At 44.4% G+C, this 26,870-nt stretch overlaps 1 protein-coding gene across 48 annotated transcripts in view; it reads right to left on the bottom strand.

The window, feature by feature from the left end:
- Positions 1-26,870, bottom strand: part of LDLRAD4 (low density lipoprotein receptor class A domain containing 4) — a 175,150-nt gene that overhangs the window by 23,494 nt on the left and 124,786 nt on the right. For 3 of the 48 annotated variants that reach the window (XM_086373288.1, XM_086373289.1, XM_086373290.1), the window contains one exon: positions 10,639-10,771. The exons of the other annotated variants lie outside the window; for them this stretch is intronic. In XM_086373288.1, the coding sequence (XP_086229414.1) occupies positions 10,639-10,771 (133 nt within the window). The remainder of the gene's footprint in view (positions 1-10,638; positions 10,772-26,870) is intronic. 48 annotated transcript variants of the gene reach the window in all.

The raw sequence follows: 26,870 nt of genomic DNA, 5'->3' as shown, positions 1-26,870 counted from the left end.
TTAAAATTAAAAAAAAAAAAACTGTAACACAGAGAGCTATTTATCTAGAAATGTTCAATGCCCTACATGTGTTCCAACCACAGTGCCTCACGCCCCATCATTTTGTAAAAATGTTACATGGTTTGACTCAGCTACCAAGCTGACAGCAGATTAAACATTTCTTAAATAAATCAGTCTAAGTTAAATAACCCTAAAATAGCTGCAAAACAGCAATGAAGTCCCTGTATTAATGCACTATGGAGTTGACCTGCACACTATTGATACCATGACAATACTTTTTCCCTCTATTGAAAAAAAGAATTATTATTATTCTGTGTTTGTCTCAATATTTATTTTCACAACAGTTAAGCTTCTCCCTACTAAGTGGCTTTTACTTAGAGAACCACAGTTACTCTTGCAAACCCAGGAGAAAATGGAAAGCAGTATGAAGTTTATACTTCACATGGATAAATTCAGGGCCAGTTAGACCCCAGTCTGGTTCCAGTCCTGCCATCTGACTCCATCAGCTGCAAAAGCTGTTTTCTCATGTGTAAAATAAAGCCGAGTCCTCCACTGTATAGCCAGTGGGAGCATGAAATAAAATAACCCCTTGAAACTGTGTACTCAAAGTGTGGTCCAGAGTGATGGTTAGAAACACAGGAAATTGGGTGCCATCCCACACTGGCTCAACCAGAGCCTGCATTTTAACAAACCCCTAGGTGGCTTCTGAAACTTTGGACTAATCCAGAGTCCTCATCTGGATTAAACAAGCAAACTGGAGTTCAGAAAACCTGTGACCTGTGCGCCATACAGAAGAAACAAGGTGGAACCAGGGCCCATGACTGCTACTCAACACGACTTTCAAGAGTGGAGCTCTCTTAAGATTTCAAGTATCAAGGGAACATTTTATGAAAGAATGGGCACAATAAAAGACAGAATCAATAAGGACCTAACAGAAGCATAAGAGATTAAAGAGGTGACAAGAATACACAGGAGAACCATACAAAAAAAAAGGTCTTAATGACTTGCATAACCATGATAGTGTGATCATGTACCTAGAGCTTGATATCCTGGAGTATGAGATCAAGTGGGCCTTAGGAAGCATTACTATCAACAAAAGCTAGCAGAGGTGATGGAATTCTAGCTGAGCTATTTCAAATCCTAAAAGATGATGCTGTACTCAATATATCAGCAAATTTGGAAAACTCAGCAGTGTGTTCAGGACTGCAAAAGGTCAGTTTTCAATCCTAAAGAAGAGCAATGCCAAAGAATGTTCAAACTTCCGTAAAATTGTACTCATTTCACATGCTAGCAAGTTATGCTCAAAATCCTTCAAGCTAGGCTTTGGCAGTATATGAACCGAGAATTTCCAAATGTACAAGATGGATTTAGAAAAAGCAGAGGAACCAGAGATCAAATTGCCAGCAGCCACTGGATCACAGAGAAAGCAAGGGAATTCCAGAAAAATATCTACTTTGCCTTCATTTACTACACTAAAACTTATGACAGTGTGGATCACAATACACTGTGGAAAATTCTTAAAGAGATGGGAACCAGACTACCTTACCTTCTCCTAAGAAACCTGCATGTGGGTCAAGAAGCAACATTTAGAGTTGGACATGGAACCACTGACTGGTTAGAAATTAGGAAAGTGAAAGTGAAAGTCCCTCAGTCACGTCCAACTCTTTGCGACCCCATGGAGTGTAATCCTATGGCCTGGAGTTCTCCAGGCCAGAATACTGGAGTGGGTAGACTTTCCCTTCTCCAGGGGATCTTCCCGACCCAGAAATCGAACTGGGATCTCCTGCATCACAGGCAGATTTTTTTACCAACTGAGCTATGAGGGAAGCCCTGAAATTGGGAAAGGAGTACATCAAAGCTGTATACTGTCACCCTGCTTATTTAACTTATATGCAGAGTACATCACGCAAAATACCAGGTTAGATCAATCATAAGCTGGAATCAAGATTGTCGGGAGAAAAATCAACAACCTCAGGTACGCAGATGACACCACTCTAATGGCAGAAACTGACGAGGAACTAAAGAGTCTCTTGATGAGGGTGAAAGAGGAGAATGAAAAAGCTGGCTAAAACCCAGCATTCAAAAAACTAAGATCAAAGCAGCTGGTCCCAACACTTCATGGCAAATAGAAAGGGGAAAAGTGGAAGCAGTGACAGATTTTATTTTCGTGGGCTCCAAAATCACTGTGGATGGTGACTGCAGCCATGAAATTAAAATATACTTACTCCTTGGAAGGAAAGCTATGACTAACCTAGACAGCATATTAAAAAGGAGAAACATGACTTTGCTGACAAAGGCCATATATTCAAAGCTATGGTTTTTCCAGTACATAGTTTTGGAAGTTTTGGCCACAGCAATCAGAGCAGAAAAAGAAATAAAAGGAATCCAAATTGGAAAAGAAAAACTAAAACTCTCACTATTTGCAGATGACATGATCCTCTACATAGAAAACCCTAAAGACTCCACCAGAAAATTACTAGAATTAATCAATGATTATAGTAAAGTTGCAGGATATAAAATCAACACACAGAAATCCCTTGCATTCCTATACACTAATAATGAGAAAACAGAAAGAGAAATTAAGGAAACAATTCCATTCACCATTGCAACGAAAAGAATAAAATACTTAGGAATATATCTACCTAAAGAAACTAAAGACCTATATATAGAAAACTATAAAACACTGGTGAAAGAAATCAAAGAGGACACTAATAGATGGAGAAATATACCATGTTCATGGATTGGAAGAATCAATATAGTGAAAATGAGTATACTACCCAAAGCAATGTACAGATTCAATGCAATCCCTATCAAGCTACCAACAGTATTCTTCACAGAGCTAGAACAAATAATTTCACAATTTGTATGGAAATACAAAAAACCTCGAATAGCCAAAGCGATCTTGAGAAAGAAAAATGGAACTGGAGGAATCAACCTACCTGACTTCAGGCTCTACTACAAAGCCACAGTTATCAAGACAGTATGGTACTGGCACAAAGACAGAAATATAGATCAATGGAACAAAATAGAAAGCCCAGAGATAAATCCATGCACATATGGACACCTTATCTTTGACAAAGGAGGCAAGAATATACAGTGGATTAAAGACAATCTCTTTAACAAGTGGTGCTGGGAAATCTGGTCAACCACTTGTAAAAGAATGAAACTAGAACACTTCCTAACACCATATACAAAAATAAACTCAAAATGGATTAAAGATCTCAACGTAAGACCAGAAACTATAAAACTCCTAGAGGAGAACATAGGCAAAACACTCTCTGACATACATCACAGCAGGATCCTCTATGACCCACCTCCAAGAATATTGGAAATAAAAGCAAAAATAAACAAATGGGACCTAATTAAACTTAAAAGCTTCTGCACATCAAAGGAAACTATTAGCAAGGTGAAAAGACAGCCTTCAGAATGGGAGAAAATAATAGCAAATGAAGCAACCGACAAACAACTAATCTCAAAAATATACAAGCAACTCCTCCAGCTCAACTCCAGAAAAATAAATGACCCAATCAAAAAATGGGCCAAAGATCTAAATAGACATTTCTCCAAAGAAGACATACAGATGGCTAACAAACACATGAAAAGATGCTCAACATCACTCATTATCAGAGAAATGCAAATCAAAACCACTATGAGATACCATTTCACACCAGTCAGAATGGCTGCGATCCAAAAGTCTACAAGTAATAAATGCTGGAGAGGGTGTGGAGAAAAGGGAACCCTCTTCCACTGTTGGTGGGAATGCAAACTAGTACAGCCACTATGGAGAACAGTGTGGAGATTCCTTAAAAAACTGGAAATAGAACTGCCTTATGATCCAGCAATCCCACTGCTGGGCATACACACTGAGGAAACCAGAAGGGAAAGAGACACGTGTACCCCAATGTTCATCACAGCACTGTTTATAATAGCCAGGACATGGAAGCAACCTAGATGTCCGTCAGCAGATGAATGGATAAGAAAGCTGTGGTACATATACACAATGGAGTATTACTCAGCCATTAAAAAGAATACATTTGAATCAGTTCTAATGAGGTGGATGAAACTGGAGCCTATTATACAGAGTGAAGTAAGCCGGAAGGACAAACACCAATACAGTATACTAACGCATATATATGGAATTTAGAAAGATGGTAACCATAACCCTGTATACGAGACAGCAAAAGAGACACTGATGTATAGAACAGGCTTATGGACTCTGTGGGAGAGGGAGAGGGTGGCAAGATTTGGGAGAATGGCATTGAAACATGTGAAATGTCATGTATGAAACGAGATGCCAGTCCAGGTTCAATGCACGATGCTGGATGGTTGGGACTGGTGCACTGGGACGACCCAGAGGGATGGTATGGGGAGGGAGGAGGGAGGAGGGTTCAGGATGGATTTTCTTTTAAAAATAAATTAAAAAAAAAAAAAAAAACTAAGATCAAAGCAGCTGGTCCCAACACTTCATGGCAAATAGAAAGGGGAAAAGTGGAAGCAGTGACAGATTTTATTTTCGTGGGCTCCAAAATCACTGTGGATGGTGACTGCAGCCATGAAATTAAAATATACTTACTCCTTGGAAGGAAAGCTATGACTAACCTAGACAGCATATTAAAAAGGAGAAACATGACTTTGCTGACAAAGGCCATATATTCAAAGCTATGGTTTTTCCAGTACTCATGAATGAACTAAGAGTTGGACCATAAAGAAGGCTGAGCACCAAAGAACTGATGCTTTCAAATTGTGGTGCTGGAAAAGACTCTTGAGAATCCCATAGAAAGCATGGAAATCAAACCAGTCAATTGTAAAGAAATCAACCCTGAATATTCACTGGGAGGACTGTTGCTGAAGCTCCAATAACTTTGGCCAACTGATGCGAAAAGCTGACTCATCACAAAAGACTCTGAGGCTGGGAAAGATTGGGGGCAGGAGGAGAAGGGGGAGACAGAGAATGAGATGGCTGGATGGCATCACTAACTCAATGGACATGTTGCTTTTTCAGTCGTTCAGTCATCTCTGACTCTTTGAGACCCCATGGACTGCAGCATACCAGGCTTCCCTGTCCTTCACCATCTCCTAGAGCTTGCTAAAACTCATGTCCATTGAGTCGGTGATGCCATCCAACCATCTTATCCTCTGTCATCCACTTCTCCTCCTGACTTCCATCTTTCCCAACATCAGGGGCTTTTCTAATGAACTGGCTCTTCGTATTAGGTGGCCAAAGTATTGAAGCTTCCGTTTCAGCATCAGTCCTTCTAATGAATATTCAGGGTTGACTTCCCTTAGGACTGACTGGTTGGATCTCCTTGCAGTCCAAGGGACTCTCAAGAGTCTTCTCTAACACCACAGTTCAAAAGCATCAATTCTTCGGTGCTCAGCTTTCTTTATGGTCCAACTCTCACATCCATACATGACTACTGGAAAAACCATAGCTTTGACTAGATGGACCTTTGCCAGTAATGTCTCTGCTTTTTAATATGCTGTCTAGGTGGGTCCAGAGAAGGCAATGGCACCCCACTCCAGTACTCTTGCCTGGAAAATCCCATGGATGCAGGAGCCTGGTAGGCTGCAGTCCAAGGGGTCGGTTGGACACGACTGAGCGACTTCACTTTCACTTTTCCCTTTCATGCATTGGAGAAGGAAATGGCAACCCACTCCAGTGTTCCTGCCTTGAGAATCCCAGGGACGGGGGAGCCTGGTGGGCTGCCGTCTATGGGTCGCACAGGGTCAGACATGACTGAAGCGACTTAGCAGCAGCAGCTAGGTTGGTCAGAGCTTTTCTTCCAAGGAGCAAGCGTCTTTTAATTTCATGGCTGCAGTCACCATCTGCAGTGATTTTGGAGCCCAAGAAAATAAAGTCTGTCACTGTTTCCATTGTTTCCCCATCTATTTGCCATGAATGGGACCGGATGCCATGATCTCAGTTTTTTGAATGTTGAGTTTTAAGCCAGCTTTTTCACTCTCTTACCTTCATCAAGAGGCTCTTTAGTTCCTCTTTGCTTTCTGCCAGATGGGTGGTGTCATCTGCATATCTGAGGCTATTGATACCTCAATGGACATGAGTCTGAGCAAACCCCAGGAGATAATGAAGGACAGGCTGCCGAGCTGCAGTCCATGGGGTCACAAAGAGTCAGACATGACTTAGCAACTGAACAACAATAATCTATCATGACCAATTGGGATTTTTTCCAGGACTGAAAGGTTAGCTTAACATCTAAAAATCATTTAAAGTGATATATTATTATAAGTAAACAAATGAAAAAAAGCTGGCTTAAAGCTTAGGAAAAAAAAAAATGGAGAAAGTATTTGGCAAAAATGCAACACCTTTTTATCATAAAAACACTCAACAAACCAGGAACAGAAGGGCATCAACCAAAGCTCACAGCTAATTATCATACTTGTGGTGAAAAGCTGGCTTTGAAACTAGATCAAAATGAAGCACTAATACATGCTACCACATGAGAAAACCTTGAAGATATCATGCTACGTGAAAGAAGGCTGTCACAAAAGACACTGATATGAAATATCCCAAGCAGGCAGATTCAGAGACTAGTAGGAGATGAGTGGGGCTAAAGCTGGGAGCTTGGGAGAAAAGGTGGGTGGCTAGTAATGGGCTTCAAGTTTCTGTTCAGACTGACAGAAATGTTCTAAATTTAGATCACGGTGATGGTTTTGCAATTCTGTGAATATACTAAAAACTACTGAATTCTATACTTTAAATAGGGGAATTATACTGCATATGTGAAATATCTCAATAATAGCGATATAATAAAAAGAACTATGAAATGAAAGTATTCGGCAAATAGCACTTCATAAGTTTAAAAACACCTCTACATGTAAATGCTGATTCATAAAACCAAGTTTTACCTATGCAACTCAGATAATAAACTCCTAAGAAACACCTCGAACTTGGACCACTTCACCAAGTACTGGTTTCCTTCTATACTCCAACTGGGAACCATGACTTCCTGTTAAACTATTCGTAGATGACAAATTTTCTTTTTCATGGCCTTGTTTCTCATCTCGGAATTCCAAGAGTGAAATACAACATTAAAAACTGAAGGGAGCACACCACTAATCACCCCACCATGGAAAAATCATACCTACACTCTTTACTGTGTAAGAATTTTCTTAAAAGGGTTAAAAGCCAGGCTGACTACCCAGTGCCAAGCCCATCAAGCACACAAGTGACAATATGTCTTATCCACTCTACCAAACACTACTCATGCTTCGGCCCACGGCACATCTCCACGTGACTGTGGAAGACAGCTCATTACCTTCCCTAACCGTGGGGTTACCCGTCTGGCCTTCAGAGAGAAAGGAAACTAAACAGTGATTTTAAGCCAACTCACAATCCACAAGGCAGGCAGTGCAATAGTGAAGGTATGCTTGGGCTCTGCACGTAAGGGTCTGTGTTTGTACTGGGCTGGGATAAGAGATGTATTTCTCCCTCTAGGTCAGAGTTTAAAAAGTCAGAAAGACACCCACTGAAAAAGTAACTGACTATTCAAGTATTTCATTTTTCCCAATTAAACAAGGTAAGTCATCTTCTTCCCCAAAGCTCCATCGTCATGGGAACATACTAGAAACACACTGATGAAGGTCTGACTTGCATCAGTCACACCACCTTCTTCCTCATCACCCCCTGATGCCCTAAGAGTGTCAAAGGTCCAACAAAGCCACGCGTGCATAGTAAGTGGCAGACAATACCGAGTGCTGTTGAGTCTCACTGGCCTCACTCAGAGGTGACCGCTCAGCTCTGCAGTATTGCTTTCATGCCTGCTAACACAGCATACATTCTGCAGCCCATGGGTCAAGGAATAAGTTTTGATTTCAAGTCTCAACATTTAAGAAATACATTTCATAAGATGATAGCTACCATAGTGATTCCTCTGATGGATCTAGCCACAGAAAACTGAAAGCCTTCTTGAAGAGATTCACACTCCAGATGCCATTAAGAATACTCATGAATCATGAAAAGAGCTCAAAAGACCAACATTAATAGGAGTTTGAAAGAAGTTGATTCCAGCCTTCATGGATGACTTTTGACAGGTTCAAGATTTCAATGGAGGAAGTTAACTGCAGATGTGGTAGAAACAGCAACAGGTAAGGTTCAGTGCATGAGCTCTGAATGAGTGTCACCACGCTACGTGCCTCTGGATAGTCTTCCTGCACTGCAGTCAGGACAGTCCTTGGGACCATGAAGAGCACTCCCACAAACACCTCCTCCACTCATCAGGTTCCTCAGCTGCGGTGTTTAATCACTGGCAGAAATGGTTTATCCTCTCATGTATTTCTTTAAAAATCTTAATTATCTCATTTACTCAGAAATAGTGCTCAACAATTTAACTACAAGCAATGGCACCCCACTCCAGTATTCTTGCCTGGAAAATCCCATGGATGGAGGAGCCTGGTAGGTTGCGGTCCATGGGGTCGCTAAGAGTCGGATACAACTGAGTGACTTCACTTTCACTTTTCACTTTCATGCATTGGAGAAGGAAATGGCAACCCACTCCAGTGTTCTTGACTGGAGAATCCCAGGGATGGGGGAGCCTGTTGAGCTGCCATCTATGGGGTCGCACAGAGTCGGACACAACTGAAGTGACTTAGCAGCAGCAGCAACAAGATCTTAAGGAGCTGTAAAGTGTGCATCTATTTCTCACTGAGAAATTTTCAAAATTCCAAATTCTATGACCTGAGGAAATATAAGTGGGTGGTGCCCTAAAGAAAGGGTAAACTGCAACAGCTACACTGACCGAGGTCCATTTCGAAAGGACCAACAAGACTCATTATCTGCATCCTGTCACCCAAATAACTGTAACAGTTCATGTCCAGTTAAAAGCCCCCAAATCTTTCAGCTTTTCAAACACAGAACCTGAAGAACAGCTACAGGATAGGGCCTCTACTACCAAATTGGGTTGTCCCCTGAGATGTAAGATCTGCAAACTGGGAGGTTTTACACACCCCTGACACAATCAAGGCCAGTGGCCCAGGGACACAATCAAGGCCAGTTTACAAGTGCAAAAACAGAATCACAGACATTCTCCTAAAGTCACAGTAGTAATGTGGAAACAAAGGACTAGGATCATGGTTTTCCTTTATTCCACACATACTTGAATGATCTGACAAAACAGCCAGTCACAGCACCAAACAGCTCACAGCTCACCTGCACACTCTTGGTGGTAATTTCGACTCCAGCTCTGCATTCCAGGTCCTACGTCTCATCAACCACATAAATAGGAGCTGCTGCATCCTGAACACTGATGCTGAGATTGGAGTTTTTAAAAATTATTCTCAAGATAAAAGGTCAAGAATGAAAAAGGAGGCTTGATCGCATGAAGACCCTTTCACAGACAAACTAAGATAAACTGTCTGATTTCTCGTCTTGTGGAAAAAAGATTAAATTCAAAACTCATGGACGAGGAGAAAATTTTTCTGTTTTCAAAATCCTGTCACTTCAGTGACCTACTCAGACTGCTGGGTCATGTGAAATGCGCCTTCTCAGGGGTCCCTGGAAAAGGAGTGAGCTCCATGTCTTCCTGCCAGCCTGTTGGGGCTAGCGAAGCAGAGTCCTGGCCCAGGAAGCAAGAGCCTGACTCTTTTGGGTCTGAGATGGTGCCGAGTTACCTATCACTCCAAACACCTGCGCAGAAGCCACAGAGGGAAAGCCAGTGATCTGAGTTCTTCCTACAGTTGCCTTGCCTATGAAGCAAAAGGGCACTCTTGCCATCACCTCACCCACTGAGGGCTTCAAATCCTTGAAAATCATTCCCTGACTCCTCTATTTCAACAACATAATTTTGGAAAGAAAAAATAAAAGCAAACCAGGAACTGAGGAGTTCTACTCTTTCTGCTTCCCTGGTAGCTCAGATGGTAAAGGGTCTGTCTGCAACGTGGGAGACCGGGGTTTGATCCCTGGGTCTGGAAGATCATCTGGAAAAGGAAATGGCAACCCACTCCAGTATTGTTGTCTGGAGAATCCCATGAACGAAGGAGCCTGTCGGACTACAGTCCATGGGGTCACAAAGAGTCGGACATGACTGAGCAACTAACACAACACTTTCATTCTTTCTGCTAACACTTAATTTAAAATCCAAGCAGATGGAGAGACCAATCAAGGGGATCCTTGGTTCTAACACCCAACCCAGTCTATTCTAAATGACAGACTGGGCATTTCACAGGCAGAAGCTGATGCCCTGCCCTGGTTAGAGGGCGCTAGGGCTCTGACCAGATGCAGCAGTAATCTCAAAAACCACGTGATATCTTGGAGCTCGAAGAGGCCTAACTAACCAGCTCCTGAGACAAGGAATTTGAAGCCAGGAAAAGGCATGATTTGGCCAAGGTCACTGAAGAAGTAATTTGTGTAGCTTCTACGAGAACTCAGCTTCCCCACTCTCAAGTAGTGTGACCTTGGTATCCAGACTTTGAAGAAATAATCCAGACTCTGAAGAAATCCAGACTTTGTACATATATACATATATGCACATATATACATAGATGTGTTTATACATATGTGTATATTTACACACAAACATGATATGCACACACATATATTTAGAAATTCTAAAGAGGCTAACATGCTCATTGCAGTTTTAATGGACTGGGCCGCACATGTAATTAACAGTTCATAAAAATTACTCGGCTGGAGCATCCAGACATTCTCCATGAATGCTGTTTCAAGGCAAGTGCCATTCCCAGGTCCCTGCTGTTCCTTCATTCCTTCACAGGTCAGGAGGTGAGTCCCAGAAGCAAGCGGCAATGCTTCAGAGTCCTGTTACAAAGCAGATGTTGTTCTAATTGGGCTGGAGAAACAGTTTGTTATTAATTAGTCAACAATTATTTATTGAGGAAAATTCAAAGTAGGGATTCTCTCTTTCTTTCAAGAGACCTTTACAGTCATTAATGACTGGGGATCACCATCAGGACTCAAGTGTTCCTTTCATCCACAGTAATAACCCTCAGTGGCCTTGGCAACCATGGAGGTGATCACATTCTCCAGCAGTAGCACCTCTGACCTGCTTCAACTGCCTGCCCTGCTGGCCAGAGCAGCCAGGGAGAACGGAGAAGCAGGGCCACAGATAGGCCCCATCCTGGGTGGTCTTTCAGGAGTCTTCCTCCTCGTGAGGACTCACTGCTTCTTGTTTTCTCCTGCCAGAGAGACGCCTCCGGAAGGGATGCTTGAATGCACCCCACTGCCACGGTACAGTCCTGCTCCATCCTCCCTGGTCTATTTTGGTACAAGGGTAAGAATTCCAAACAGCTTGGATAACAAACAAATTGTGTGACGTGCAGACAAATTTGGCAGTGGTTGCTTAGGAACTGACAACAGTGCAATCAAGAGGCGATCTCCCAGAGCAGCCCACACCAACACCTCTTAAAGAGACAATCAAAGTTCGCAAAAACCATTCATTATATTTCAATAATGAAATTTGTTATACCTTGAAAAATGATTAAATTTTTTGTCTTAAAACTTTTTTAGAAATTCAAATTCAACATGGAAATAATGAGACTGGTTGTTAAGAATCTGGATGCACTGGTGTCCAGTGTACAGGATCTTCAGTGATTCAAGGACAAGGAAGATGGTGACGATGGAAGTGTTGCCTGACATTTACAGAGTGAGGACTTCACACCAGACACTAAGACAAGTGTTAACCTCTTAACTCTCTTAACTACTTCTTGTCTCCCTATTAAAACCTCATCTAAAGGAAACCACCTTTAGGTACCAGTTTCGGAGAAGGTGAACTTTAGACGAGGATCTTTTTCAAAATGCAGGTAAAGTCTAGCATTTGTTTGCCATTTTCCTAGGCCTGATAACTGGTCTGGAATATCCATGATTTTCATGGATTGGTTTTTATCACAATATGTTAATAATACCTATGTTTTATACAGCATCAGTCACCCCTTAAAGGGTGGCTCTCTTTGAATAACGGGAAGAGAGTAACTTTACAGTGAAGAGAGCTGACTGACATACACGACCTCAGCCAGGGTGAGGGCCCCATAACAGTCATAAATCACATCAACAGTATCACCCTTCATCTATTACAAAGACTAGGATTCAGCAACAATCAATCCCCCATCATGGAATTTTCCAAATATATTTCAACTTTTCCTACTGGCATGTCTTTCTTTAACAGCTGAAATTCCTTTCTCCACAAAGGCATCTCACACCTCTGGAAACCTCCAGACACTGAAGACCCAGCCTCTAGGCCACCTGCTCCATGGAGCCATCCTTGCTCTCAGCTACAAGACCCTACGTGGCCATCTGATCTGGGCCTGTAACTCCTCTTGTGAAAAGCCCATCTGTTCAGGCAAAGCCAAGCACCATGCCCAACTCTCCCAGAGCATCCTCGTTACCCCTGTCCTCTGTATTTCACACAATTCAAGAGATATACAGTACAAGTAACCACATACTTATCTGGACAGCAAAGTTCTTGAGAGCAGAGTTTATACTTATCTCATTTCTGCCAATTCAGACACACTCACTCCAGTGAGGCCCTGTGGCCTCTTGGAACATGTAAAAAGAATGAGGACCCATCATAAGAAGGAAAATGCTGCTCACTAAAAATGTTCCCCGACTGCCCAGAAATGATAGCCAGTAGTCTCAGAAATTCAAAGTGACAATAAATAACTCATACTTAAATCAAGTTTCTGGACATGATGAATGATGAAAAACAACATCCATTAATGCTAAAGAAAACAGGTGTTTTTACCCAATTTGTGGTAATTTATGCAAGTTGTCACTCTCAGCGACTGGCCAGGTAGGGCAGGAATGCTTTCCAAAATGACCATCAGCCTCAGGCCAGATGAGTAATAAATCTAATGCTCAACACAGACTTACGTTCTCTCTAAAATTACAAAGTCACGAGGAAGACACTGATGAAGCTACTAAAATGGAAGAGACTAATCCACACACAAAAAACTACTTACCCACCTTCTTAGTAAACAATACAACTGTCAAACGAGCTCTGAGTCATCATCTAAGTCTTGATTCACTCCATCTATAAAGTAAGATTATATATATATACACATATATATATATACACACACACACACACACACACCCTATATATATACACCCTATAAGCTTCTCTCTCAACTTGTAATTCTGTGTCTTTGTATGAAAACAGTTAGTTTTTCTGAGGCATGCCTGGCTTGCTTATTAGGACAGACCAAGTAATTTTTCAACTCAAATACAACTTATTTACATTTCTTTGTGTCCTAAGGTAACAACTGCTATTCACCTGAGACATACAACAAAGTTTAGATACTTAAAGGCTGCTATCTTCCAGCCCACTTCAAATGAAAATAGCAATCCCCAAATCATCTATTTATCTAATATTTCATCTCACAGGTAAGAAAAGACCAAGACATTTTATCACAAGTAATCTAGCAGAACAGTTTAAAAACACAGAAGAGGAGTAGAAGAGATGAGGAAGAGGAGATGAAGAGGAGGACATGAAGATGATATGGAGGAGAAGGAGAAGAGGAGGTGAGGAGGAGGAGGAGATGAGGCGGAGGTGGTGGGTCACAGTGGATCCCATCACAGCTGCTCTGGATGCTATGATGAGCTCAGAAAGGCAGCAAGACTGATGTCAACCTTCCTCTTATGGATTGTAACTCAAAGAAAAATCCCCTGCAGTCCACAGTGTATTTGTATTTGCTTTCTTACATAATGTCCTCTTTCTGCTCTAGGACCCCACCCAGGACACCACATTACATGCAGTCACGCATCTCCTTAGGTTCCCTGCTGTGAGAGTTTCTCAGACTTCCTTGTTTTTCATGACCTTGGCGGTCTTGCGGAGTGATGGTCAGGCATTTTGTTGAATTCCTCTTGACTGAGATTTGTCTGATTTTCCCCCATGTGATGAGACTGCAGGTCTGGGTCTCGGGGAGGAAGACCACAAAGGCCCAGCATCATGTCTGTCACGTATCAGGAGTGCTCTTTGCAGGGCTCCCTACTGCCAGAGAAGCAAGTCTTGTCTCACATCTTCAAAGACTTTAAAGAATGATACTCTTCAAGTATGTCTGCAAACTGCCTCTTAACACAGAAATAAACTACTGAGTTAGATCTTAAAAGGAGTTCTTTCTTAGAAAGTAATTATTTGCATGATCTGACCTTTAAATTCTTGTCTCACATCTTCAGGGCTTCCCTGATAGCTCAGTTGGTGAAGAAGCCACCTGCAATGCAGGAGACCCCAGTTTGATTCCTAGGTCGGGAAGATCCACTAGAGAAGGGAAAGGCTACCCACTTCAGTGTTCTGGCCTGGATATAGCCCATAGGGTTGCAGAGTTGGACACAACTGAGCGACATTCACTTTTTCTCACATCTTCAGACGCTTTTCTGTCACCAGACCCCCAAATTAAGGACTGCAAACCTGGCAACGACCAAAACGTTCTAGTGCCTTTGTGTTTACACAAGGTCATAAACGCTTCAGTGGACAAATATTTTCAATGTGCACAACACAGGAAACCTTAATTTGTGGACAAAAATATTGATGCTGCTAAGTGATACTGAACAAATCACCAACTATGAATCTTTACTTCCATCTGTTTCCCATTCATAAACAATTTTAACACTGTTTCAGGTCTACAAATATTTAGACTCAACTAGAACAGCACATTTACTAAAAATACGTAATAACAAAATACTAACCTTTTATCATTTTTCCATCCTGTCCTAAGAATATTTTTAAAATGGGGTAAGTCCTAACTGACCCACATGATAAAGTAAATAAAAAAAAGACTTTCACGATGGTCCAGTGATTAAGAATCTGCCTTGCAATGCAGGGGACATGAGTTCGATGCCTGAATGGGGAACTGAGATCCCACACGCCATGGACCCATCAGCAATTCAGTTTTCTTTGCTCAGACACATAAAAACACAATTAGGTACCAATATTTGCTATTCAACGCAAATACCTCTGTGACTAAAATAAATTTAACAGAAATATTGGTCTTTCTGAATCTTACTCACAAAACCTCCTGCCCTTCAGTGCCCAAAACTCCAACTTATTATAATGTTTAATAAAATCAGCAGGTCATTAAAAACTGCCAGCAGGGAACTTAGTCTTTAAATGCTTGCATGGTGCCTCCCTTTACACCTCAAGGCAAACGTTTTCCCTCTCAACTCGGCTTTTCTGAGGCACCACTGTGCTGTCCCAACCAGGCATCTCCCAAAGGTGACGGCCTCAGGAGCCCATTACAATGACAGTCAAATTCAACTAGGTGGCTGCCTGCTCTGGGGAAATGCAGGAAGTTGCTCTAGTTGGGGGCGGGGCGGGGGGGTTGAGGGGTTGTGGTGGGTGGGGGGGGGCGGGGGTGGGGGGGGCGGGGGTGGGGGGGGGCGGGGTTGACTGCAGCAGAGGCAGCACTCAGTATTCTGTCCAGGATGCCACCCAGGACTCAGCATGGACCCACTGCTGGACAGTGATGGGTTTTCCAACAAGCCTAAGACCCTGCTCTTACACTCAAGCAGCTTGTGCAGGAAGTTAATTTTTCAAACAGTTCTAGTTTTCAAAGAAGACCAGAATCTGCAATTCCAACTTTAAGGTATAAAGCACACTGTGTTTTAAATGGATGTCAGTCAAGTAAATAAAATCCTACACGCTTCCTTCCTTTTACCTCAGAGGACGATTTAACTGAAGCTAAGTCAGTACAGAAAGGAGATTAATCAAGGGAGACACAGTAGCTGAGAGACGTCTGTGCGTGCTGTCATCATCTTGCAATCTTACCAGCACCAGCACATTTCAAGATAACAAAAACAGTCACAAGAGTGCACAGCTATACTCACCAACCAGAATTTCAAATGAAACCATTCAAAGTGGCGTAAATTCAAGAGAAGGGGATGCCCGCGTCAAGAGAAATGGAGTCCCAGCTCCTTCAATGCTCCTTTCCTGGGGTTTCTAATCCAGGGACCCACCAGCACGCAGCCCTGCACCCCCTCTGCACCTCTGCAGGTCAAATGAGTAGTGGGTTGGGCCAGCCCTCGACAGCAGCAGACCAGGCCAGTCCTGTACCCACAGCGCACACACGCCCCCTACCGGTGGCATAGAGGGTTAGCATTTTTGCTCCAGACGCCAATTTGTTGTTTAGTCGCTTTAATCTAACCCTTGTAGATTAGCTGGTAAGGAATCCGCTCGCAATGCGGGAGACCTGGGTTCAGTCCCTAGGTTGGGAAGATCCCCTAGAGAAGGAAAAGACTACCCACTCTAGTATTCTGGCCTGGAGGATTCCTTGGTTTGTAGCATGACAGGCTCCTCTGTCCATGGAAATCTCCAGGCAAGAATTCTGGAGTGGACTGCCATTTCATTCTCCAGGGGATTTTACCAATCCAATGACTGAACCTATGTCTCCTGCATTAACAGGCAGATTCTTTACCAACTGAGCTACCAGGGAAGCCTGAGTTTACTTAACATCGACTCAATTTTATATACAGATTCACTTTGCTTCCTAGGTGCTGCAAGTGGCAAAGAATCCGCCTGCCAATGCAGGAGATACAAGAGACAAGGGTTTGATCCCTAGATTGGGACGAACCCCGGAGAAGAACGGCAACCCACTCCAATATTTCTTGCCTGGAAAATTCCATGGACAGAGGAGCCTGGCAGTCTGTGGGGGTCACAAACTAAACAAAGAATTACAGAATCCTCAGCTTCTTGGCCCAGGTCTCTTACCAGTTTTTCTTGAACTTACATCTTTTACAAAAAAACACACAAAAAACCAAAAGCAAATACAAATCAATCAAAAAGATCTGGTGCAAAAACTCAAAAAAGTCAAACCAAACCAAAAACCAACCCTGTTTTACATAACCTCCACTGGCAACTGGTCGTTTCATTTTATTTCCTTGTTCCTGGGCCAAGGTTAGGGTTAAAACTCATTTGCTCAGTGACAGTCTCCATGGTCAAGGGCAAAGGCAGTAATCTTCTGGAGAAGTCTCCAGAGTGTTCAGTGGACAGGGTGGCTTCTCAACACTCATCAGAGAGACTTCTATGTTTGTCTCTCTGCCTACCGTTCCTCCCTTTAAAGGAGCCAAGTGACATGTAACTAAAAAGGATGAGGACCCAGATGCCGGACCCCTCCATGGACAGTGTGAGCAGTGTGGCTCGACAGACCCGTGGGAAGGGATCTGACTCCAGCCTCCACCATTGGAGGTGCAGCTAGAGCATTTCTGCTCTTCTTCAAGAAAGATTATAAAACCTCTAGGCCTCTTTCTTCAAGTCCTCCTTATTTCAAGGTATTTTCCTCCAAACTACAAGGGAAAATAAGCAAACCTTCTCATTTATTTAGATTAAAAAAGTAAATAACATTCTTCTTTATAAAAAAAAGATAAAATTTCTGTTTACAGGATGATTTAACTATGGGCTGCATTAAAAATTTAACCAGCTTTCTGAAAATAAGTTTGACACATGTGGAGCATCATCAGGAAGCCCAATTACCAAACATCCCCAGACCTGCAGTGAGGCAATCACCCTTTGATTTTAAAAAGCACTGATATATTCATGCGGACGCTACATTAGGAAGAGAGTTATAGGAAAGCGCAGGTAAGAACTGCCTTGAAATAAGCATCCGTAAAATGTGAAGAAGGCAGCAAAGTGTAAAACCATGAGGTGTTTCAGTGGCAGAAACCAGAAGGAAATGACTAGTTCTGACAACCCACAGGAAGCAAGGAAGGCCGGCCACAGGAGAGTCAGGAGGTGCACCTGAAGCTCTTCCAGTGAACTAAACACAAACAGGATGCAGCAACCCCATGCACCATTCAAATCAAATGAATTTTAAATAATCTTGCATTTTAAATAACTGTTTCATAGTTTTCACAGCATCATTGTACTTTGCCTCTTAAGAGTCAAGTTAAGAGAGATGAGCACATTTCCTTGGGCCTCCCTCACTTCAGGGAAAGACACAAGATGTTCAAGAGAAAAATGGAGAAGTCCTTTTAATTCCCAATGTGGAACCTCACTCACCTACTGAGGTTAGTCATTAAACTCAATTCAAAAAAAAGCCCACTTCTTTCTCCTTCCTTCCAGCTATAGACAGACACCTTCAAGCCTTTATCACATAAATTCAGACATATTGAATGCTACTTCATGGTAAGGATTATAGCACAATAACAAATCATCAACAGTCCCAGGCAACTGGGGTACCACTCATAAATAAAATCAATATTTGAACTAAACCCAGATTCGTAAAACCTTGCTAGGCATAAAGGGAAAATGCTCTGGTTTTGTTGCAGGAAGGGGAACCCCTTCCAGGGCCTGAAAGTGGGCTCTTGTCTAACATTGGAAATGAACTGTCCAAGGAGACATGTGCTGACAAAGCAAGAGATTTTATTGGGAAGGGGCAACCAGGAGGAGAGCAGTAGGGTAAGGAAATCCAGGAGGACTGCTCTGCCATGTGGCTTGCACTCTTGGATTTTGTGGTGATGGGATTAGTTTCCAGGTTGTCTTTGGCCAATCGTTCTGACTCAGGGTCCTTCCTGGTGGCGCACACACTGCTCAGCCAAGATGGATGCCGGTGAGAAGGATTCTGAGGGGTGGTCAGACATGTGGTGTCTCCTTTTGACATTTCCCGAACTCTTCTGGTTGGTGGTGGTTTATTAGTTCCAAGTTCCTTACCAGGACCTCCTGTCAGAAAGTAACTCATGCAAATAGTTACTGTGGTGCCTGGCCAGGGTGGGTGGTTTCAGTCAGTGTGTGCCCCATGCCGCTCCCCGCCAAAAAAAAAAACATGAAAAATTAAGATAAGCTAAATGTAAATCCTTAATTCTTTCTACTTTCTTTCCCATTACACCTTTCTCCTTGAGATGTTCTGCAATCCCCAATCTACTAGTTTCAATGTTGTTTTATCCTCCCTTCTTACTCTTTCAAAGAAATCATGGAAAGTTAAGCAATCAAATGTTTGACAATAGTTGGAGACCAAAAATATATCCAAGTGGACTGATGGATTATCAGTCTGAAATATCAACTCTGCTAAGAAAAATATCCCTCTCTGATTAATGTACACAATTCAGTCAGAGGCTCTTCAGGCTGACACCAAACTTAAGCCTGTAACTAGAACAGAGTGTCAGAGAGGACCTGTTCACCAGTTTATCCCTGAACCCCCAACACATAGCAGGTGCTCAGAAAATATGATGGATGAATTAGTAGCTGTTATTGACCAAAACCAAGACAAACATGATGCACACTAATTTGGCAAAGTGAAGCTCACTTCTATTTCACTGTTCTGCCTTCCAGCCAACAGACTTGACAGGGGGTCTCAGAGCTCCTGATCAAGGGCTCCTTCTGCTGTCCCCACACTGGATGGGATCCACTGGCCCTGGCCTGGGGCCAAGCGCGCCCTGCCTGGTAAGAACTCAGGAGCAAAGAGGGCTTCACTGAGTGACTAGGAAGCCAGGATGTTCACAAGCACTCCTGCTATTAAAGTTGTTACACTGATGAACACGCCTCTGCCCTGCTTCTGCCAAGCCTGCCAGCAGCCAAGTCTTCTCCATGAATATAAAACCACTCTCCAAGTGATAAGCATCAAAATCTGGGGTGAGATCAGCCCAGTTTACAAGGTCATCTGGCTGCTTGACCACTGCACTCCTTGAACAAATGTCCTTATTCCACTCCCATCCACCTGCCTCCTTCACACTTCTTCAGCCCTGAACGTTAACATTCAGTGGCATTGGTAACGTTTCTCTATGACCAGTGAAGTTTATGGGAATATGTTTTCCTGGGGACCCTGAAATTACTGAAACTCCAAAACTAAAACCAAAAGCACCCTAGGATTCAATGCTGGGTTTTTATGAACTTGGGCTCATTCAAAGAAGTAAAGTTATCTTTGCCCCCGATAAAGAAGCTGGCTATGGCTTTGGGCTGACGTCACATCACCACCCCTTTCCACTGTGGGTAAGCCTCCCCTGAATGATGTCGACAAGGACGGGCAAGGACTTCTAGCTGGTGCCCAGCCCCCAGTACCACTTCACACACACGGTGATTTCTTAGGTGGAATTCAGTCCTCAGGGCCATCAAGTGCAGACATGCTGCTAAGCACAGTATCATTTACACAGTATGAAACTGGTCTGGTGTTGAGACTTTCTACCTTTTGTGGATAATCCATCTTGAGGGGCTGCCTGGTGGTGGCACCAGAGGCCCATTTATTCTGCATCACAGCAAGGTTACCAAATAAGCTGATCCTGGGAGCAAGGACTAGCCTGGTACAGCCAGTGCTCAAGAACAGATTAGACAGGAAAACGGAAGCACTTCTACTTTAAGCCAACTGATAAAACTAAGTCACTCAGTAGTAACAGCACAAAACCTAAACGACATGAAACTGAGAGTCAAGATTTAAGGAAAATAAAGGGTGACTTGGTCTCAGCAGTAGACGGACAGCGTGGTTCTCTACAACCTGTATGGAAACTTATGGAAGAATATTTGGTACTTTAGTGACAACTCAAAGCCTTCCCAGTACTTTCAACTCAAAGACTTTACTTTCCAGCCCAGATCTGTCTCCTGTGCTGACCCAGAACTTCTATACTATATGTAGTACTAATTTCAAAGAGATCTGAGGCCAGTGGAATAGATGGTTTCAAGTATGTTTTCTTAGAAGCATCAAAAACCACATTTTTAGTATAACTTCAAATGTTTCAAAATATTATTTTAGTTGCCATTAATCTTGAACTAAAACATCCTCTACTGCGGAACATCCCCTTGTACTAATCATGAATTAAAACAAACCACAACAAAACAAGAACCCTGTTTCATTTACCAGTTCCTGGCTCTTAATAAGTAAGAAGGGCATGCGTGCCTGTGTATGGGGACATTTGCACACACACATGCACACACACACACACAGGTACCTCACTTTTCCTCCTGATAATTCTGACCTTTCAGGTTTCCGTGTGTATTAATACCTGCCCACCTGGCTGGCAGACCTTTTCACAATGTGCCCTTCAAGATTAACAAAAACAAACACAAAACCCAGCAATCTGAAAATAGACAATGACAACCCTATGGAGGGCTAGAGAAACAAAGAAAGGAACTAAGGGCAAGACCCAGACAGACAGACAGACAGATACACTCAAAGAAATCACTTCCCACCAGAGTCTGGGCTGTGCAGCCAATCAGGCAGGTACACGCAGCTCTTCACTCTGCAGACTTGCTTAGCACTGAAGTCGGCTGTCTGCCCAGGAGAGTGAGGTAATGTCTAGGTTTAATGCCAAAATCTCTCTCACTGGCAGGACATATCGGGTAAATATTTCTACTGCAGGAGACCACATTCATTCGCGCTGCTGCCAGTTGTATTGTTGTTGTGCTCATTAATATTTACACTTAGTCCATCATACCTGGTTAAGGCTGGAGATGGGAAAATCAGGGTTTCGCTGAAACCATGTTACCAGGTTTGGGAGAAAAAGAGCCCATCTCTCATCCTGCTCCCCATCCCCAGTCTCCCTGACCCATGAGGGCGGCAGCACTGGCCTCCTGCATCCCTTCACACACCCCAGGTCACACACAGACCTTCCTCCATCAGCCTGTCCTGGTGGCTGTAAATCTGTAAACTGCTGGGGTTTCCTCCATGCCCCTCTCAGCAAGAACAGGAAGGAACCATGAAGCCCACTTCATGCTGCCTTGGTAGCTGCAGTATGTGGAAGCCTTGTACACTGCCGGGGGTGGGCAGGCAGGGGGCTCCCCCCAGCTGGGGCAGCTCTCACTACCCATCTACCCATCTTCTGATGTGCTTTCACACATTCCTTTCAAAATTTTATTGTGATAATCATCACAGCAATAAGACTCTTTTCAAAATCTGTTGAAAAGCCAATCCCTCCCCTCCACTGCTATGTCTCCTTAGGCAACTGCAAGTTCACCTAAAGCCAACCTGCTCCATGGGCAAGGCTAGTCCTTCCAGGGGCTCTCCCTCCGTAATGTTCCCCTGCCTGTAAAACGGGCTCAGAGCTGGTGCTCCTTAGCACTTGCCCACGTTAACTGCCTCGTCTCACAGCCTCACTTGCCTCCTCAAAAATCTTCAACAGGGCTTCCTGGTGGGCCGGTGGTTAAGAGTCTGCCTGCCAGTGCAGGGGACACCAGTTCGATCCCTGGTCTGGGAAGATTCCACACGTCTTTGGGCAACTAAGACCATGTTCCTCAATTACTGAACCTGCACTCGAGAGCCTGGGAGCCACAACTACTGAGCCCGTGCTCCACAACAAGAGAAGCCACTGCAGCAAGAAGCCCACGCATCACAACTAGAGAAAGACCTTGCCGCAAAGAAGACCTGGTGCAGCCAAAAATCAAATTAATAAATAAATCTTTTTTTTAAATCTTCAATGAGTTCCTTCAGAAAAGAGAATAAAAACTGCTTAGCCTCATATCCTGATTTTCTAGAATCTGACTCCAATTTACCTCTCCAGTAATGCTCCTTAAACTCAGCCTTTATCTCCAAGTAAGCTGGCTTTTCGTGACCAATTCCCAATTCCCCCACCTGTCAGGCTGCTTGGGAAAGACAGTTCTACAAGACACCCCAACCCCAACAACAGGGTCTGCCTGGGCACCACCCACCAGTGCTGTCCCACACCCAGCACTGGAGAAACTGCCAAAACCTTGAGGATCTTCTCAAGGCCAGTGGGTTAGCATTAGATGGAGACCATACAGCATGCCTGCACCCACACCACCTTCCCTGCATACCCTGCACCCTATACTCCTCACAAACCCAACACTCACAGAAACACTCTCCACAAGACAGTCCCAAAGGATGTGCTGGACACCATTTTCTACAGGTAACCACCCAAACACATTTTCTCTAGAGCACTCTCCAGCTCCCTGTCCTGTTCTTTTCAACAATCTGAACATGAATCATTTCTGGCACCTGGTTTTTCTGGGAGATGCTACCTGCACTGTCCACGGTCCCTGCACTCCAGCTTAAAGGTCCTGACATGAGAGCAAACACCAAACCACAAGAGCCTAAGGAGGCAGCCACCATGGCTTCTGCAGCCTCATGGGGTTGAAGATGCCCCAGGACATCTTCTAAGGTCAGACCGGCTTTTAAGAACTTAGATCCAGGTCAGTCGCCTCCCCAAGGAGCAGACTTGGCATTTCTATCTCCCAAGCACATGTAACAGGAAGGGGTTGCATTTTCTTGGTTGTCCTGTGGAAACTATGTCAAATTCAAGAAGGGACATCACTGTCTCTGCCTCGCTCAGCCACACCCGCCTCCGGCCACATGGAGAGCCGCTTGCTTCCAGCCCAGACGGCGGGAGAGCCTGCCAGTCTGGGCGCCTTCCCAGGAACAGTACCTGTGTCTCCCCCACCTCCCCGCAACGTGTGCCTCCCCGCTTTGGGATCTAAGGAGAAAAGGGTCAGAGGTTTAGTTCAAGTTCCTTTTTCTCCCATTTTTAGAATAAGTTAGTAAAGGAAGCACAGAAACTACAGTGAAGATGGAGAGATGAAGAAAGGAAGCAAAATGCCCTGGCACCCCTTCAGAACAGGTGCTGCCTACCTGAGGCAGGGCCTCTCCCCAGGAAGGGGGCCACACCCCCGTCCCAGCCCATTCCCCCAGGAAAGCCCAGGAGAGCTGACTCAGGTACACCACGTCTGCTGATGTGGACAGAACCAGTGTGTTGGGGTTCACCCTCCAGACGCCCAGGCTGTGGTCAGCTGGCATTGCTCCCTTCAGCTTGTCCAAAGTGAGGAGATTCACACTCTCTATGGAGCTGACAGGATGCAGGCAAGAAGTTCAGGGAAAGACAAGACTTTCTGAAAGACAGCTGTGCCTTGGGGATGCCTGGAAAGATCTGAGAGCAGCCCTGGGAGGCCGGCCCGCTCACTGCCTGGAGCTCTGATTCCTCCTTCTCCAGGGATCCTGTGCTACAAGATGTTTTAATCTCTGATCTTTTCCTTTCCAGGCAGGAAGATGCAAAAACCATCTAGTTCCCCCTTTGTTGTTCACTCTCAGGACACAAGAAGAATGGATGAAGGAGCGAAAAAACAATTATTGCTAAATTTAGGTTGCTGGAAGATTTTTTCCAAATTAAAAGCCTTCCCGGGTGTCTGCACTGAGACGTAACTATTAATGAAAGAGCCCAGGTGGCTGACTCTGGGGTCAGGCCCATGCGGTCACTGCACCTCTGCAGGACAGGACACATGCTATGATGACTGAATTTCTGCAACTCCTCAAAGAGGGCCCCTTCCAAGGTTTACGGTAGACCCTTCTGGGTAATTTTTTTGAGGTAAATATTAATGCATGACTATAGACTTAAAGTCCAGCAACCAGGCCTCTCTCTCCCAGTGGAGCAGAGTGGGCTCCCGCTGTGGATGTCCTGCCCCATTCAACCACACTCAATGGGTAGAAATGCACTACTTCCATCCTGTAAGCCCCACACATGTGTAAAGTGACCCTCAGAAGGTGCCCACGTCCCTGCGAGGCCAAGCGGGCTCCCTGCCTCTAGTACCACTAGCTAGAGCTGCCCTGACAAAATCTAGCTCTGAAAGGTGCTCAGAGATTCAGCAGAAAAGAAAGCCAGCCAGGTGAGTCTCTAAAACCTTCTATAATTAAGAGACTAAACTCTAGAAACCAATAGTCAGGGCAGACAGTGTCAACTGGAGCAGCATGGGGCTCAGCAATACACACGACTCACTGGTCCCGCACCTGCGGCCTGCTGTCCAGGACTGGGTCTGTCTTGGGGCGGTCACCTCGCAACCGGCAGTAGAGGACGGCCCAAGTCCACAGCACCATCCTCTGCACCTCTCCCAGCTCGCACCCCTAACGCCCATACTAGCCGAGTTTGCACAAAACTGACCTGAAAAAGAGGGCATTTTTTCTCCCCCACCGAACGCCGGCATCCCCCTCCCGCAGGAAGCCGGCGCGCACTGATTTCTGTCTGATTACATAGAGCCTGCCCTGACTTTCCCGTTAGTCGAGCCGGCGTCTCAGTGCGTGTCCTCAGAGACCAGGCTCCGCAGGCAGGGCGTCTAGACAGTATTCATGACCCATCTGTCTGGCAGGCCTGCGGCTGGCCGGCAACTCCATTAGGACTGCAGCCGCGTCTCCGCCTCCGCCCCTCCCCTGCCTGCTCTCCCCTTGCAAAGCAGGAATCTGACACTGAAAATTACTATCATTGTTGCAGTTCTCAAAATAGCACTGCCAGACTGTCATTAACATCCACGCTAGACTACTAAATATTTAAAGAAGTGGATAAATCTTATCTGAAGTGGGACAGCCCGCACACAGGAAAGCAGTAACAGAATCAAAACGTGAATCTTAAGAGGTTGTTTTCATCCAGTAAATTTAGTGTCACAGCAGGAAGAAAGGGTGCCTGGGTTTACTGAAACCCCTTCCTTTGCTCTCTGCCTTTGTTTACTTGTAAACGCTGAGCTGCCTTTCAAGACTTTACAAGATTTTAATTGATCAGAAATCCATCTGGAGAAACAGAGGCACAAACCAAAGGGGCAGGTGAAGGGGCCCTCTTGGCTGGGAAGGGGGATAAGCCTGCCCTTCCCGACCCAATCTTCTTTAAATGCCATCTTGGGTCATTTACACAATCCAGGTAAGGGTTTTGCCATGGATTCTTTTTCCTTTTTTTAACTTGACACTGGGGTGGGCAGCCCTGTGAAAAGAACACACAGTGCTGCGAGGACAGCATGGCTCAAGGCCAGAGGCTTCTCCTACTGGCCTTGACTGAGGCAAGACCACCCCAGCCTCCCTGCCTGGGGCAACACAGCACTCTGGGAGACCTCCCACCCTCCCCATGGAGGCCGCACCAGTCTGATCACAGGGCATCTGGAGGGGCCTCAGGGGACGAGAGCTAACAGCCCACGTCCGACTAAGGGGCCCTGTGCACGCAGCCAAGAGGGGTGAACGGTGGCAGAAATGCACACGCTCTGCTCACTGGATCCCACCAGGTGGGTGTTCACATTCTCACCTCTTGGCAGGAAAGGAGAGCGGAAAGGGGAATGGACTTCCTGCAGGACACATAAACAGGACACAGCCGGGCAGAACTGAAGGACAGATTCAGCACTCCATCTCAACAAAACCAATGACACTTGATATCTGAGGGCTCCTGGGTTCACGTTTCAGAATCTATTTGAAAATCCAGGATTAATCCAAGAATACCATTGTCTATGTATCGATCAAAAACTGCCATATAAACAACTGTCTTCCCTGGTGACTCAGACAGTTAAGAATTCACCTGCAATGTGGGAGATAGGGTTTATTCAGTGGGTGGCAAAGAGCCCCTGGAGAAGGGAATGGGAATCCACTCCAGTATTCTTGCCTAGAGAATCCCATGGACAGAGGCGCCTGGAGGGCTACTGTCCATAGGTTTGCAAAGAGTCGGACGCAATTGAGCAACTAACACACACACATACACACACACAAACTAACGATTGTGGGGCACTCATTTATATGGTCTTTCATAATAATGCATTGTTTGATCTTCACCCTACAAACCTTTAAAAACTGAAGTGTAAATTCTTAACTTATTAAAAAAAATCATGAAAAAAACAAACACCTAGAAGCTAAAACCAAAAAACCCACAGCCTGAGTTCAGTTCCTTGATCCAATATGCAAGAGCTATGTGACCCTGAAAAAATTATTTAACCTATCTGAGCAATGTTTCCTAGGCAACCTTTCTAGACTTGCAGGTTTTGAGATAAATGACAAGATGCATGTAAACAGCCAACACTCAGCAAATGGCAGTTCTCTGCCCACCTCATCCCCAGCCTAAGGAAGCCTGGACACAGGCCTTCAGATAAACTCGAAAGACTAATCGCCAGAGAAATGGAGCTGCGTCGCCTCTGGTAAGCGAGGATGAGACTCAGGGGAAGCAGCAGTGAGGGAAGGCTCCACCCCGGCCATCAACATTTAAGAAGAGGAGAGAGTGGAAGGAGGGCTCTCCCAGCACC

The sequence above is a fragment of the Bos grunniens genome, chromosome 24 (assembly GCF_055505025.1).
Source record: "Bos grunniens cultivar Pamir isolate PY7600 chromosome 24, Bosgru_T2T1.0, whole genome shotgun sequence".
NCBI classification, from domain to species: Eukaryota; Metazoa; Chordata; class Mammalia; order Artiodactyla; family Bovidae; genus Bos; species Bos grunniens.
The sequence above is the reverse complement of the archived record's forward strand: the minus strand, read 5'-3'. Positions and strand labels throughout refer to the sequence as shown.